The 13,551-nt window shown below is 37.9% G+C and overlaps 1 protein-coding gene across 4 annotated transcripts in view; it reads right to left on the bottom strand.

Moving 5' to 3' along the window:
- dcc (DCC netrin 1 receptor) overlaps nucleotides 1-13,551 on the bottom strand; it is a 706,325-nt gene that overhangs the window by 387,221 nt on the left and 305,553 nt on the right. For all 4 annotated transcript variants that reach the window (XM_061980597.1, XM_061980596.1, XM_061980599.1 and 1 more), the window contains exon 6: nucleotides 252-406. In XM_061980597.1, the coding sequence (XP_061836581.1) occupies nucleotides 252-406 (155 nt within the window). The remainder of the gene's footprint in view (nucleotides 1-251; nucleotides 407-13,551) is intronic.

Here is a 13,551-nt window from a genome sequence, read left to right as displayed (position 1 = left end):
AAGCGATTCAGAAACTCCACATATTTTGGGCAGTATTGTAGACTTTTTCATCATAACATTATCACCAAAGTGTTTGCCCATGTGGGAAAATGTCAATCCCCTTTAACATATAAAGGTATGGAGCATGCTTCAAAAACCTGTTCCACATATGACATGAACTGAATTGAATGCAATCATTGGACTTTCCGTTTGTGTGTGTGTGTGTGCGTGTGTGTGTGTGTGTGTTTTCGTCTTGGCTCTGCTTGGCTCACCACTATTTGGAAGTAGTCACTCGGGATAACTTCCTCTCCATTCTTTAACCAGCGGATAGTCGGTGCTGGGTTTCCTGTCACTGCACACTCCAGCTCGATGTCGGTGGATTCGTAGGCATATGTGTTCGTTGGATAGTTGAGGAACTGAGGCGGAACTGTAAAAAATAAACACCAGACAGAAATAAGCATCAAAGGAATAGTACAAGTCCCACACAAGTCTGTTCTAAAAACTCAGCAACTCTTTGGTCGCTTTTTCTTGATGATGTGTTAAATGTCAGAGCTTATGCAGAAACAAAAACATATTCAACAAAGATTTGTAAATGGTTCCTCCAATTATGACAGTATTAATTCTTAAACTGTGTGACTGCTTTTTTCTTGGGTTACTGGAGACTTTGAGAGACCCTGACGTGAAAGCACATATTAGTTTTAAAGTGCCCCTTTTATGCTAAAAACATTGGCAATTATTTCATAGGTCTGGACCTAAACCTGATGTCTACAGATAAAACTGCCCCAAAATTAGAATAGAAAAATAGAAACGAGTAGCGATTGTAGGCTTGTTTTCAAATGAGTTTCAGCACATTTTGGAACACAGACTTTTAGCTCCAAAATGTGGGCGGGCCTGCATCAGCCTGCTGACGTCACTTACAAAAGACTGACGCAATGTTATTTTGCGTAGTATGTATTTTGGTAGCATCTTTATCCTGAATCACAATATTTTCCCGCAGTATTTGAAGGAATTAACAAATATTTCAGGTTGTACAACTAATTACAACTAAAGAAGGGTTCAGTTTGCATTTATTTCCAAATGATGGGAATATGCACAAAATATGGACCTCACCAATCAAATTGACTCACCTAAAGTGAGACGGACTGAACCAGAGACATACAGATTACCAATGTACAAGGTTGTGGTCATAAGCCAAAAAGTGGGTCATCTTTCAGATTCCACTCGTTACCAACTAAAACTCCAGACAAACTAAAGCAATGAATAGTCAACTTGGACCTGGCGACATCGGTCGGCATCCTGAAAGCGAACATTGTAAGTAATTGTTTGTTGTTGTCGAATAAATGCATGGCAATAGGGCGGCTAGTTTTTTTGTTTGTACAGAGCAAGCTTGACAGTGTAGTGTAGTTGTAACAAGCATTACGTGCTGCATGTATCATGATATATATTACAGTGACTAACTCGATGGACCGTTGTCTGGGCCTGCTTGCCGGGTAAGTTTGTTTTAGTTGATTTTGGGTAAGTGGAAAAAAGTCTCTACCGCTGCAAAGTTTTTTAGCGCAAACAATTTGTCTTTCGTTGTGATGAAGTTTATTTGAGCGATGTCTTCCCTGCCAGGCATATTAAAGCCTTTTCATCAATAATAATAGAGTGTGCCACTCAGTGCAGCAGAATCACTCCAATTCTGTCAGCAAGCTCCACATTTACACCACCAAGTCATGCCGGTCCTGACTCTCTCGGCTCCGTTTGTTGACGGAAGTAGGAAGTATGTTGCTATGAGTACTGAAATCAATGCGCGCAGGAAAGAAGCTTGCTTAAAATGGCCAAAATACGGTAAATGTTGTATACATTACATACTATGAATGTTTCTGCTACTACATTTTATACATACTTACAGCATGTATATAAACCAATGGAGGCTTTAGACATTGTTTTAGAGGGCTTGGAAGGCAACATTGGTGACTCCATTAGCTGCAATGTTAACTGCATCTTGCAGGCGTTTTTTTAATCTTTAGAACCCTAGCTATAGATAGAGCGCACCGGTATATAAGATGCACCCACTAAATTTTAGAAGAAAAAAATATTTTTCAATATACTAGCCGCACCAGATTATAAACCACAAATATATACGTTGTGAAATGTCATTTACACAGTAATATTCTGTAAATGTTTATTTACATACTTTAATTGTTTCCAAATGATGACTCTACCACAGCAGTAAAAAAAACGGCTGATCAAACAAAACACAAGTCATTGTCATGGACCGACTAGCTGTGGAAGCTAGCTCTCCAATCAGCTAAACAGACTCAATAACTCCATGGTAATGTCATGGTGTGTTTACTGAGGAATTTGTAAACTGAAACAATACAAAAAGAATGCTGTTTTAAGTTAACACTAACACAGACACTCGTAAACGTGTTAGCATATTAGGCAACGCTAACGACACAGGCATCATATGATAGCACGTACAAATAAATACGCATGAATACACTCATGAATATATAACACATGGGACAGTTTAGTGAGTATAAACAGTTTTAGTTATACTGTGAAACTTACAAACGTGGCTTGGAGTGATGAATAAAGAATTCACACGAGTAGAAACGCTATAGACGGCTAAAAGAAAATTAAAAAAAAATCTCAACCCGTAAATGTAAGGACCCTGCAGCCCATGCAGTGAGCAAATTTGTCCAAAAGAGGAGTATAATTTGCAGCGATCATTTTCATGATTCTGACTTCAAAGAAGAAGTGTGTTGGAGGAATAATTTAAAATACTCAAGCCAGATGTGATCCCAAAAATCAGGAACACCCTCAGGAGAGAAAGATTAAGTTGTCCCCTCTGCACTTGGCATGATAATAATAAATATACTAAAATCAAGCCAACAAGTCAAACCTGCAAGTTCATGCAAATTGCAAGGCCGGCCCATTTTTAATGACTAATACAACTCCCATCTGGCAAGCAAAATGCATTATACATAGAGTTGTTCTTCCGTCCAGTGGTTCCATTGAGCAGTTTTACTGATCAGTACTGATTTAGACTCTCTGCGGAACATTCTGTTTTTGTGTGTCTCAGGCTGTGTTTTAGTCAGAGATAATGGTGCCTCAGTGTGTCGTTGTTGGTGCAGTCCAGTTTAAAGGAAATGATTAGCTCTTAATTAGAGCATTACTGCAGTAATAAAGTTTTACCTACTGATAATGACATGTTGATAGAAAACACATGCAGCTACCCTACGTTTAAACTCAGACTCCTCTTTTCTTTCTTTTAATTTTCCTACGTCTATGACCTGGTTCCACTAATTGTTCATTTACTTATACATTTTACACATTTTTTACATCGTACTGTCCAGTGTACGTCGGCCTCCCCTCTGTCTTCCCCTGTTTGCATTTGTAAAGACACTAATTCTCTTAACCTATGTTAATAATGTTCCAATAATGATATTAGAAAGGTATTCTGATTGCTCTACTTGGTCTGTGCTGTATCCATCATTTTACCTTAAGCACTCATGTTTTCTTTTCTTCCTAAAAACACAGTTATTTGCTTTTGTTTTGAAGTAACTGTGTTCAAGAAGCCATGCATTCTAAACGAAACATGTGTCTGAAGGCAACATGACATTGCTGGTTGTTAGATGTTTGTGTGCTGACGGGCTGAATATGTGTTGTTTTGGAAAGCTGGCAGCCTTGCCGTGATGGCACTATGCCCTTCAGGCTCATTGTGATCTCTGTTGAGGCTCAGAAATGTTTTCTTCTACTTTTCATGACTACTCACAGTTCAAATGCTGATCCTCAACGACATCAGTGTAGTCTGGTTTCTTCCTCACTATGCTCATGACTTTACCATTAAAACATAATTTGTACTATTATTTATCCCATGTTTCTTTATGCAGTAGATTCAAAGGACGCCAAAAAGTACTTTTGTTTGGTGTCAGTACAGTTTGTTAAACCACTGGCCATGAAAACATCACACATGCTTAGCTGGACTGCCAACATCCCAAACCTCATACAATCAGAAAATACTAATGCAATACTAAACCTGCGAGCAGTGTTGAACGAGCCCTCGCCCACGTCGCACCGCAAGGTTTGTGCAAAAAACCACTTAAACGAGCCGATTATTAAAAATTTTAATGAAAAAACAAACAAACAAACATATATGTCACTGACATGGCGCTTGCGGTTGAGTCCCAGCCAACAAAGTGACCCACCATCAAAAATTTCAGGAAGATCGGAGCCTCTGCAGTAATGCAGTTGCATCCCACCCATTAATCCGACAAACCTTCAAACATTTCAGGAAGATTGGAGCATATGAACAAAGTTATTTCTCTTGTTTTTTTTGTGATTTTTTTAGGTTGTTTTTTAGGCAGTTGGCATGTAGTTAAGTCCCACCCAACACCCCAACCCACCATCAAAAATGTCAGTAAGATCGGAGCATGTCAAAGGAAGTTATGACTGTTATAATGTTTCAACCCAAGGGGGCAAGGGTAGTGTCGAAATTAACGTCCAGGCTTGATCAGACCCCGACTTTAAAGTCTCATGTTATGAAGGAGATCCGATCATTCAAAGTGCAGTAATGACAGTTAGATTGCTAATTGTGTGGGACAGATTTCGCCGCCAGGCTCCGCCCACTTTGAATGGCTATAAACAAGTATATAAACATCAGTTTAATATAATACACTACGAAATATGTACTGACCAACACAGCACTTTAAGATATCTTCATCTTCAATTGTACCAATTATGATCAAGGTCTGAGCTTGTGGACCTGAGTTATTAACGTTTCGTGTTTTGTGGTGAGCCATCAGATCAAAGTTTGGCGCTAGTTACGCCCACATCCATGTTTTTCATCGTTAAAGTAAGACCCCTTTTTTTGAGCAGAAAAATGGCCATAAAAACCATCGTAGCCATTTTGGCGCTGTATTATGCCCACATATTATGGCGTAGGAAATGTTATTTCGTAATTTATCACTGACTATATGTGTAGTAGCTGTAATTTAACTGCGACTCATTTGGTCAAAATCCCTAAGAGGAGTAAGTAAAAGTATGACTGCTTTTTTCGCTGAAAAATTGAAGGTGAAAAATAAAATGGCCGACTTTCTGTTCGTTTTCTGGGTTATGGTTTCCTGAGACTTTTATGTGTGTCTCCTGCAATTTCCGTGTTGACACATTAAACTGGTGGGAGGGGCTAATTGTTTCTAATTTTAAAAGTGGCACTGAGAGACAATTTTGAAATTTCACTTTCGGGACCTGAAAAATATTAAATGTTTCACCATACCTGACGTACCAACAAAATATGGGAATTTTTTGTGCATGTTAAGTAGGGCTGTGAATCTTTGGGTGTCCCACAATTCGATTCAATATCGATTCTTGGGGTCACGATTCGATTCAAAATCTTTTTTTTTTTTCAATTCAACACGATTCTCGATTCAAAAACTATTGTTTCTCCGATTCAAAACGATTCTCTATTCATTCAATACATAGGATTTCAGCAGGATCTACCCCAGTCTGCGGACATGCAAGCAGAGTAGTAGATTTTTGTAAAAAGCTTTTATAATTGTAAAGGACAATATTTTATCAACTGATTGCAATAATGTAAATTTGTTTTAACTATTAAATGAACCAAAAATATGACTTATTTTATCTTTGTGAAAATATTGGACACAGTGTGTTGTCAAGCTTATGAGATGCGATGCAAGGGTAAGCCACTGTGACACTATTGTTCTTTTTTTAATTTTTTTAATCAATGTCTAATGATAATGTCAATGAGGGATTTTTAATCACTGCTATGTTGACATTGTAACTAATATTGATACTGTTGTTGACAATATTCATTTTTGTTTCACTACTTTTGGTTTGTTCTGTGTCGTGTTTGTCTCCTCTCAATTGCTCTGTTTATTGCAGTTCTGAGTGTTGCTGGGTCGGGTTTGGTTTTGGAATTGGATTGCATTGTTATGGTATTGCTGTGTATTGTTTTGTTAGATTTATTAATTAAAATTTTTTTTAATTTTTTTATTTTCTTTTTTTTAATAAATATATTTTTTTTTTAAATCGATTTTTTAAAAATGACAATCCATTCTGAATCGCACAACGTGAGAATCGCGATTCGAATTTGAATCGATTTTTTCCCACACCCCTAATGTTAAGGGTCTCAAAAAGGCGTCCGAACATATAGAAGAAAAAACACAACAATTTTAATAAGGCCCTTTCAGTGCTCTGCATCGCCCCTGCGGGCTTGCTCCGCTGCTTGGGCCCTAACAACACAGTAGAACACTAAATCACTATTATGTAGTACGAGGTCAAGGCCGGATGTACTTTTCATTTTATAAATTACAAACTTTGTTCACTGTGCAATTAAATGCCCAATATACAAAGAAATACCTGTATAATCAACATTTCTAATTATTTCCCAGTTATAATCACATTATGGTTAACATGTGCTATAAAGGCCCTGTTCTCCCATGTGCTTAAGTGACAAAAGCTGCACAATTGTAAATATTCTAGCAACGCAGAACTCACCCGCTTCACTTAAGTCTGTTGCTGCGCACATTCCTCCAACATATGCACTTTGGGTGGAACAACTATTCAATTTGGGCATTCTCTGTCAAAACTCGGTTGGCAAGTATTTCCCCATCGACCAAAGTACTTTTGCTTCTACCCGCGTCTGAGGCTGGAATGCGTCCAGTGAAAAATTATATTGCACTTGGAAGTTTGAATTCAGTGTGCAACACACCTAATGAAATGTAAATGACTTCCAGAAAAACATTGTGATAGCTTAATTTGAACCACCTGCATACATCCACTGAGATGAAAATGAAAGGACCATAATGCCACTCTCTATCAACATCAAAATGCACATTGTTGTCTTGTCTGCTTGAGTGCAAGAGAAGAAAAGTATGATCACAGTGGAAGGGCTCCTCATATATCAGTCGTGTTTGGACATCATGCATGTACTAACAGACTTAACAGACCTACAACAATTCCATCTGGACTGTGAGGCCATCATTGAACTAAATGACTACATGTGAAACACATACATAATATTGAGTCTATCAATTGATTTTAATTATTTTTTGACAGTTAATATAGTACACAAACACACACGCACACACTGACAAATTCCGGTATCACAAACATTTGGACGAAACACAACTTTTAAAGGGGAACTGCACTTTTTTTGACATTTTGACAAATCTCATAAGAGACAAGGACATATATGTTTGTTTGTTTGTTTTTTCATTAAAATTTTTAATAATCGGCTCGTTTAGGTGGTTAGAAATGGGGATAATGGGTGTAATCCATCCTGCCTCTAAATCACTCTAAAAATGCATCTAAAAAGAGCCTTCCGTAACCTGCATAATAACCAAGCTGTTGCAACATTATTGTAAGAGCAAACACTAAGGAGCAATTTGTCCAGCATAGTAACACACAGCCTTGCTCAAAGAGACACTCACATGGCTACGGCATTAACAAGAGGTAAGCTAGCTTCTACTAAGCAGCTGAATAAATTTTGCGTTTGTAATGGTTAATGCTAGATTACCAATCAAGCCTTGCAACCGTATTGTACAAGGTTGTGGTCATAAGCCAAAAAGTTGGTCAACTTTCAGATTCCACTCGTTACCAACTAAAACTCCAGACCCACTAAGGCAATGAATAGTCAACTTGGACCTGGCGACTTTGGTTGAAAGACTAAACAAGATGATAGTTTGTTCTCAACATTTTATACCCAAGGACTAGTCTGGATTTACCAGCTCAAGTCGGAGTACTCGTCTTTTGCTGAAAGATTCAGCCATCCTATCCGTCGGCATACTGAACGTGAACATTGTAAGTAATTGTTTGTTGTTGTCGAATAAATGCATGGCACTAGGGCGGCTAGTTTTTTTGTTTGTACGCAGCTAGCTTGACAGTGTAGTGTAGTTGTAACAAGCATTACGTGCTGCATGTATCATGATACATATTATAGTGACTTACTCGATGGACCATTGCAGGGTAAGTTTTTTTCAGTTGATTTTGGGTAGGTGGAAAAAAGTTTCTATCGCTGCATAATTTTTTTAGCGCAAACAATTTGTCTTTCGTTGTGATGCAGTTTCTTAGAGCGATGTCTTCCTTGCCAGGCACATTAAAGGCTTTTCATCAATAATAACAGAATGTGCAATTCAGTGCACCAGAATCACTCCATTTCTGGCAGCATAGCTTGGCAAGCTCCACATTTACACCACCAAGTCATGACTCTCTCGGCTCCGTTTGTTGACGGAAGTAGGAAGTATGTTGCTATGAGTACTGAAATCAATGTGCGCAGGAAAGAAGCCTGCTTAAAATGGCCAAAATACAGTAAATGTTATATATATTACATACTATGAATGTGTCTGCTACTACATTTTATACATTCTTACAGCATGTATATAAAACAATGGAGATTTTAGACATTGTTTTAGAGGGCTTTGAAGGCAAGATTGGTGACTCCCATTAGCTGCAATGTTAACTGCATCTTCCAAGAGTTTTTGTAATCTTTAGAACCCCAGAAAAAAAAGACATACCGTATTTTCCGGACTATATAAGCTGCACCCACTAAATTTTAGAAGAAAAAAATATTTGTCAATATACTAGCCGCACCAGATTATAAACCACAAGTATATATGTTGTGAAATGAGTTGTTTACACAGTAATATTCTGTAATGTTTATACCTTAATTGTTTCCAAACAGTGACTGAACCACTGCAGTAATAACGGATAATCAAACAAAACACAAGTCTGTGGAAGGTAGCTTTCCAATCAGCTAAACAGACTCAATAACTCCATGGTGATGTCATGGTGAGTTTACCAAAAAATGCTGTTTTAAGTTAACACTAACAGACACTGTTAGCATATTAGGTAATCCATCAATGTACAAGCATCATATGATAGCACGTACAAATAAATATGCATGAATGCATTCATGAATACATAACACATGGGACGGTTTAGTGAGTATAAACAGTTTTAGTTATACTGTGAAACTTACAAACGTTGCTTGGAGTGATGAATAAATAATTCACACGAGTAGAAACCCTATCGACGGCTAAAAGAAAAGAAAAAAAAATCTCAACCAATAAATGTAAGGACCCTGCAGCCCATGCAGTGAGAGAATTTGTCCAAAAGATGGCACCATAGCACAAACAATAAAAGACCCTCCTAGTTTTTTTTAATTAAATTATTTTTATTATAGGTTGTCAGTGAAGAAAAATCAGTAAATAAGCAGCTTCATCTTTTAAGCTGCAGGGTTCAAAGTGTGAATGCTGCAGTGTGAAGCGGACCATTGACGCATGTCTCCTTAAAAAAAATGCATCCATACAACTGCGACAAGACAGGATTATTGCGTCTCAACACTCAAGCAAGAACGAAGCAAAATGCAGAGAAGGATTCAAACAACTTAAAGACAGAGTCACGCTACTGTTCACTGTCAACAAGACGGGAACTCACAAATTTAAACCACTATGCCTTGGCAAGTCTGCAAACCCCCGCTGTTATTACCACATAAATCTGGATCATTTTATTGTATTATTTTGAAAAAAAGGGTAAAAAAAAAAGTTAATTAAAACGGACACTCGAGAATATTGCGATTGTGATTTTATGGACCGCAACGGCCGCGCTACATCGAACTTTGTACACTGTATTACCATCTGTGTATGTTTCTTAGGCCCTGTCTACATTAAGCCGGATAACTCCTTAAACTAATAATTATTTAGCCTAAGCCCCGTGTCAGCTACACTAAACCATCGTTTAAGGTTCCCCTCCTTGGATAATTTTTTACACGGGTAAGTGTGCCGTGTATTTCTTGAATCTCCGGCTTTTAGCTTTATATGGACTCATTGTCGTTTACAAACTGAGTTCGGAGAGGAAGTGAACTCAGAAAGACAGCGCATGAATACCTTAAGTGAAGGAAACGCGTGATTGCAGCTATTTCGGATACTGCACATCTCAGACGGCGAGAGAACTTTCGAATGTCCGGGTCAGCTTTGATTCTACTTACCGAAAAACTTTGTCCATTTGTCAAAGGGGAGACAACGAGAATGCGGGCTCCCGTGGATGTGATAAAAAAGGTAGTGTGTGCTTTGTATTACCTGGCCATCGAGTGAAGACTAGGGAAAACAACAAATGCATTTAGACTGGCAAAGCAGACCGAATCAGTTATTGTCTGACATGTATGTCGTGGACTCAACGTCTAGGTTCAGAGTATATAAAGTCACCAAAAACAAATAGACAATGAAGGTGAAGGCAAAAGAGTGAAGAGTGTCTTGATCAGATATCTAGTTCCCTAGATTGATTGTTGTACAATGTTCTTTATCACATTGTTTACTTTTACATATCCATTAAATATTTGATTAATTTACGATGGCTGTGGTGTGATTCACTACAATAGGGCCCCACAGCACACTGGATTCCAGTTAATTGGAATACCACAACACTGGAAATTGTTCAGATAAGTTAAATATAATTTAAGAACTTGCACACAAAGCAACACTGGAGGTGACTATGATGTGCGCATTGTCTGCGCATGCGTACTAGGTCGCGTTGCCCCGGCGGACGGTGGGAGGCAGGGGGTCTTAAACTACCATTGTGTGTGTGTGGACAAGGATAAGGTTAGGTGGGATTTACCCTGGATAACCTTAGCCGGTTTAGTATAGAAGGGGTCTTGAACAACAACGCCATAGATTCGACTGTCAACTATAGACAAAATCTAACAGTTCGAATTAGAAAATCTTTAGTTGAAGACAGTCCTGCATTACAATGAGGCTGTCTAAAGTGGCTTGTAGTTACATCTCCACTTTAATTGGACTGAAAAAAAGAAACCATATTTTCAGGTGAAATTCTGAAATATCGTATGTGGTTAAACACAAGAGTAAGAAATAGTGGAAAGGGCTACTGAAAACCCCAGTAGTCTACAAATTTAAATAGTAATGTTTTATTGCCTTAATGCAGTTAACCTTTTATCAGCCTTGGAACTATATTTTATGACAAAATTGTGTTGCATCTTTGTTTCATGCTGTAGTACAGAAACATATTGTGATGAGGAGCAACCAGATTGGTTGTTTTATATTTAAATATTTTCTGAAAGAAAACCACAGGTTTAGCATAATTTACCTGCACACCTAAAGAGACGTGTTTACAAAAGTATTTCTTTGTGCTTCTTTGTGTTTTAAATGAGAACAGACAGGACACAATTTATTACAATTCTTCCTGAGGGAAACAGCTGTGGGAAGCTATTCACATGGTAATGTCGTGCATCAGCAGCCAGCTGACTCCCAGCATACGGAACAACCCGCCCCAGTGTCTACCTTGTCTGGACACACACACACGAGGCATCACTTGGACATTGTCTGCAACTGATCATAAAATGAGTGGCAATTGGTCAAAATGAAAAAAAAAGTAATGGCTGCAATTTATATACGTTTGTAAGCACATGCATGCACACATTATGTCTCTAAGTATCAATGATGCTCCAGCATAATAACTTCCACTCAGCATTCAAATGGAAATTGGTGCTATCATTCATTTCAATGAACATCTGCTCCGCGCGTGTGTGTGTGTGTGTGTGTGTGTGTGTGTGTGTGTGTGTGTGTGTGTGTGTGTGTGTGTGTGTGTGTGTGTGTGTGTGTGTGTGTGTGTGTGTGTGTGTGTGTGCGTGCGGTTAATAATGAAATCTAGATAGAATCCAGTCCCGGGGCTGACAACTTTCCCTTTCATAATTTTCAACATCAACTCATTAGCAGCTTTTAGTCCATAAGAAGACGCCAGAGATAAATATCACTTGTTATGCGTGAAGTTACATATATGTTACACACTAAAAAATGCTGGGTTATTTTGATAACCCAATTTATGAGTTGCTCGTGTTGGGTTAAAATTTAGAGTTATTTTTCTGAAGAGCGATCTATTTTTTGGGTTATAAGGGTGTTATTTTAACAAAAGTTCTGGGTTTTCAAAATGATGAACGATTTTTTTTTTTTAAATCAAAAAGTTACTTTTTTCTTGAAGGGAATTTTTATGTGGATTAATCTAATTAACATTATTTACAATCACCCAACATTGAGTTAGCATAACTCAACTTTTGGGTTAAATAATTCAACACAATAGTTTGGTTGGGAATAACCCAACATTAAGTTATCATAACTCAACTTTTTGGTTAAATAATTCAACGCAAAAGTTGGATTGAAAAAATGTACCCAAAATGTTGAGTTAAAATAATTTAAATAAGGGGTTCATCCTTTTCTGAACCAGCAGTTGGGTAAAAATTGGGTTACTTATTAACCCAACATTTTTTAGTGTGTACATTGTTAATGCTGAATGCTAAATACTTTTTAGTTTGAATTGAAGGACATTTAAAGTGCAACAATGAGTTGGTTGTTGTACTATATTTTTACTTTAAACTATTTTGGAGAATATTACAAATATAGCATTGATGTACATTGTGAACATCTGTCGCCCCCGGGGATTAATAAAGTATTTCTGACTCTGATTATAATAACTCGCTTTGCTGAGTCATTGTAATGCTGGTTCCGTCCTGTTGCAGCAGGATTACCCAGGACATATTTATTCAGGCTATTACACTCTGTGCATCCCATGCTGTTTGACAGTCTTGCTACACATTATGTCACCCTTGTCAAGTTGTGTTCCTGCTGAGAGATGCAGCTGGGTCGGCACACCTGAGCCCAACCTCGACTGTTTGTCTCAGCCAGACCTGTCTGTCAGGAGGCACAGGTGTAACTGGTGGGAAGGAAGTTGCCAGAGACAAACAACAGAGCCTAATCAGAACCAGAACCCCTAACTAGGGTTGCAACTCCCTGAAAAAAAAAAAAAAAAGGTGCCCCTTGATGGTCTTCAGCCCTACTGGTGTGGTGAAAAAATGCAACACTTTATTTTATTTTACTTTTAAATTGTTCAATATTTATATATATTTTTTGTAAAATAACAAAATGAAAATAATGTAACAAATAACTGCATTTTTGTACATGTTCTGGTTAAGGGGCTGCCACAGCAAAAACATCACCTGATGATGTATCTTTATGAAGTGGATACCCTTCCTGGTGCAACCCTGACGGGGATTAAAATCCTCACCCTCTGGTATAGGCCTTAGCCCGGGGGTCAGAAACACGCGGCTCTTTAAAAAAGGATTGAAAATGGAGAAAGATGGGGGAAAAATATTTGTTTTGTTTTAGTATGTTTTTTTGTTTGAGGACAAACATGACACAAACCTTCCCAATGGTTAGAAAGCCCACTGTTGAATATGTTTGTGTGTATGCTTCACTGATGAGAGTATTTGGTGAACATCGTTTTGTCCTACTAATTTTGGAGGTTCTTGAACTCACCATAGTGTGGACTGTGATGCAACAGTTTGTTTACATGCAAAATATTCCACCCTTTCTTTGTCTCATTTTGTCCACCAAAAGTTTTTTGCTGTGCGTGAATGCACAAAGGTGAGCTTTGTTGATGTTATTGACTTGTTGAGTGCTAATCAGGCATATTTGGTCAGTAGATGACTGCAAGCTAATCAATGCTAACATGCTATTTAGGCCAGCTGTATGTACATATTGCATCATTATGCCTCATTTG

The sequence above is a fragment of the Nerophis lumbriciformis genome, linkage group LG20 (assembly GCF_033978685.3).
Source record: "Nerophis lumbriciformis linkage group LG20, RoL_Nlum_v2.1, whole genome shotgun sequence".
NCBI lineage: Eukaryota > Metazoa > Chordata > Actinopteri > Syngnathiformes > Syngnathidae > Nerophis > Nerophis lumbriciformis.
Note: the sequence above shows the minus strand (reverse complement) of the source record. Positions and strands in the feature narration are given on the sequence as shown.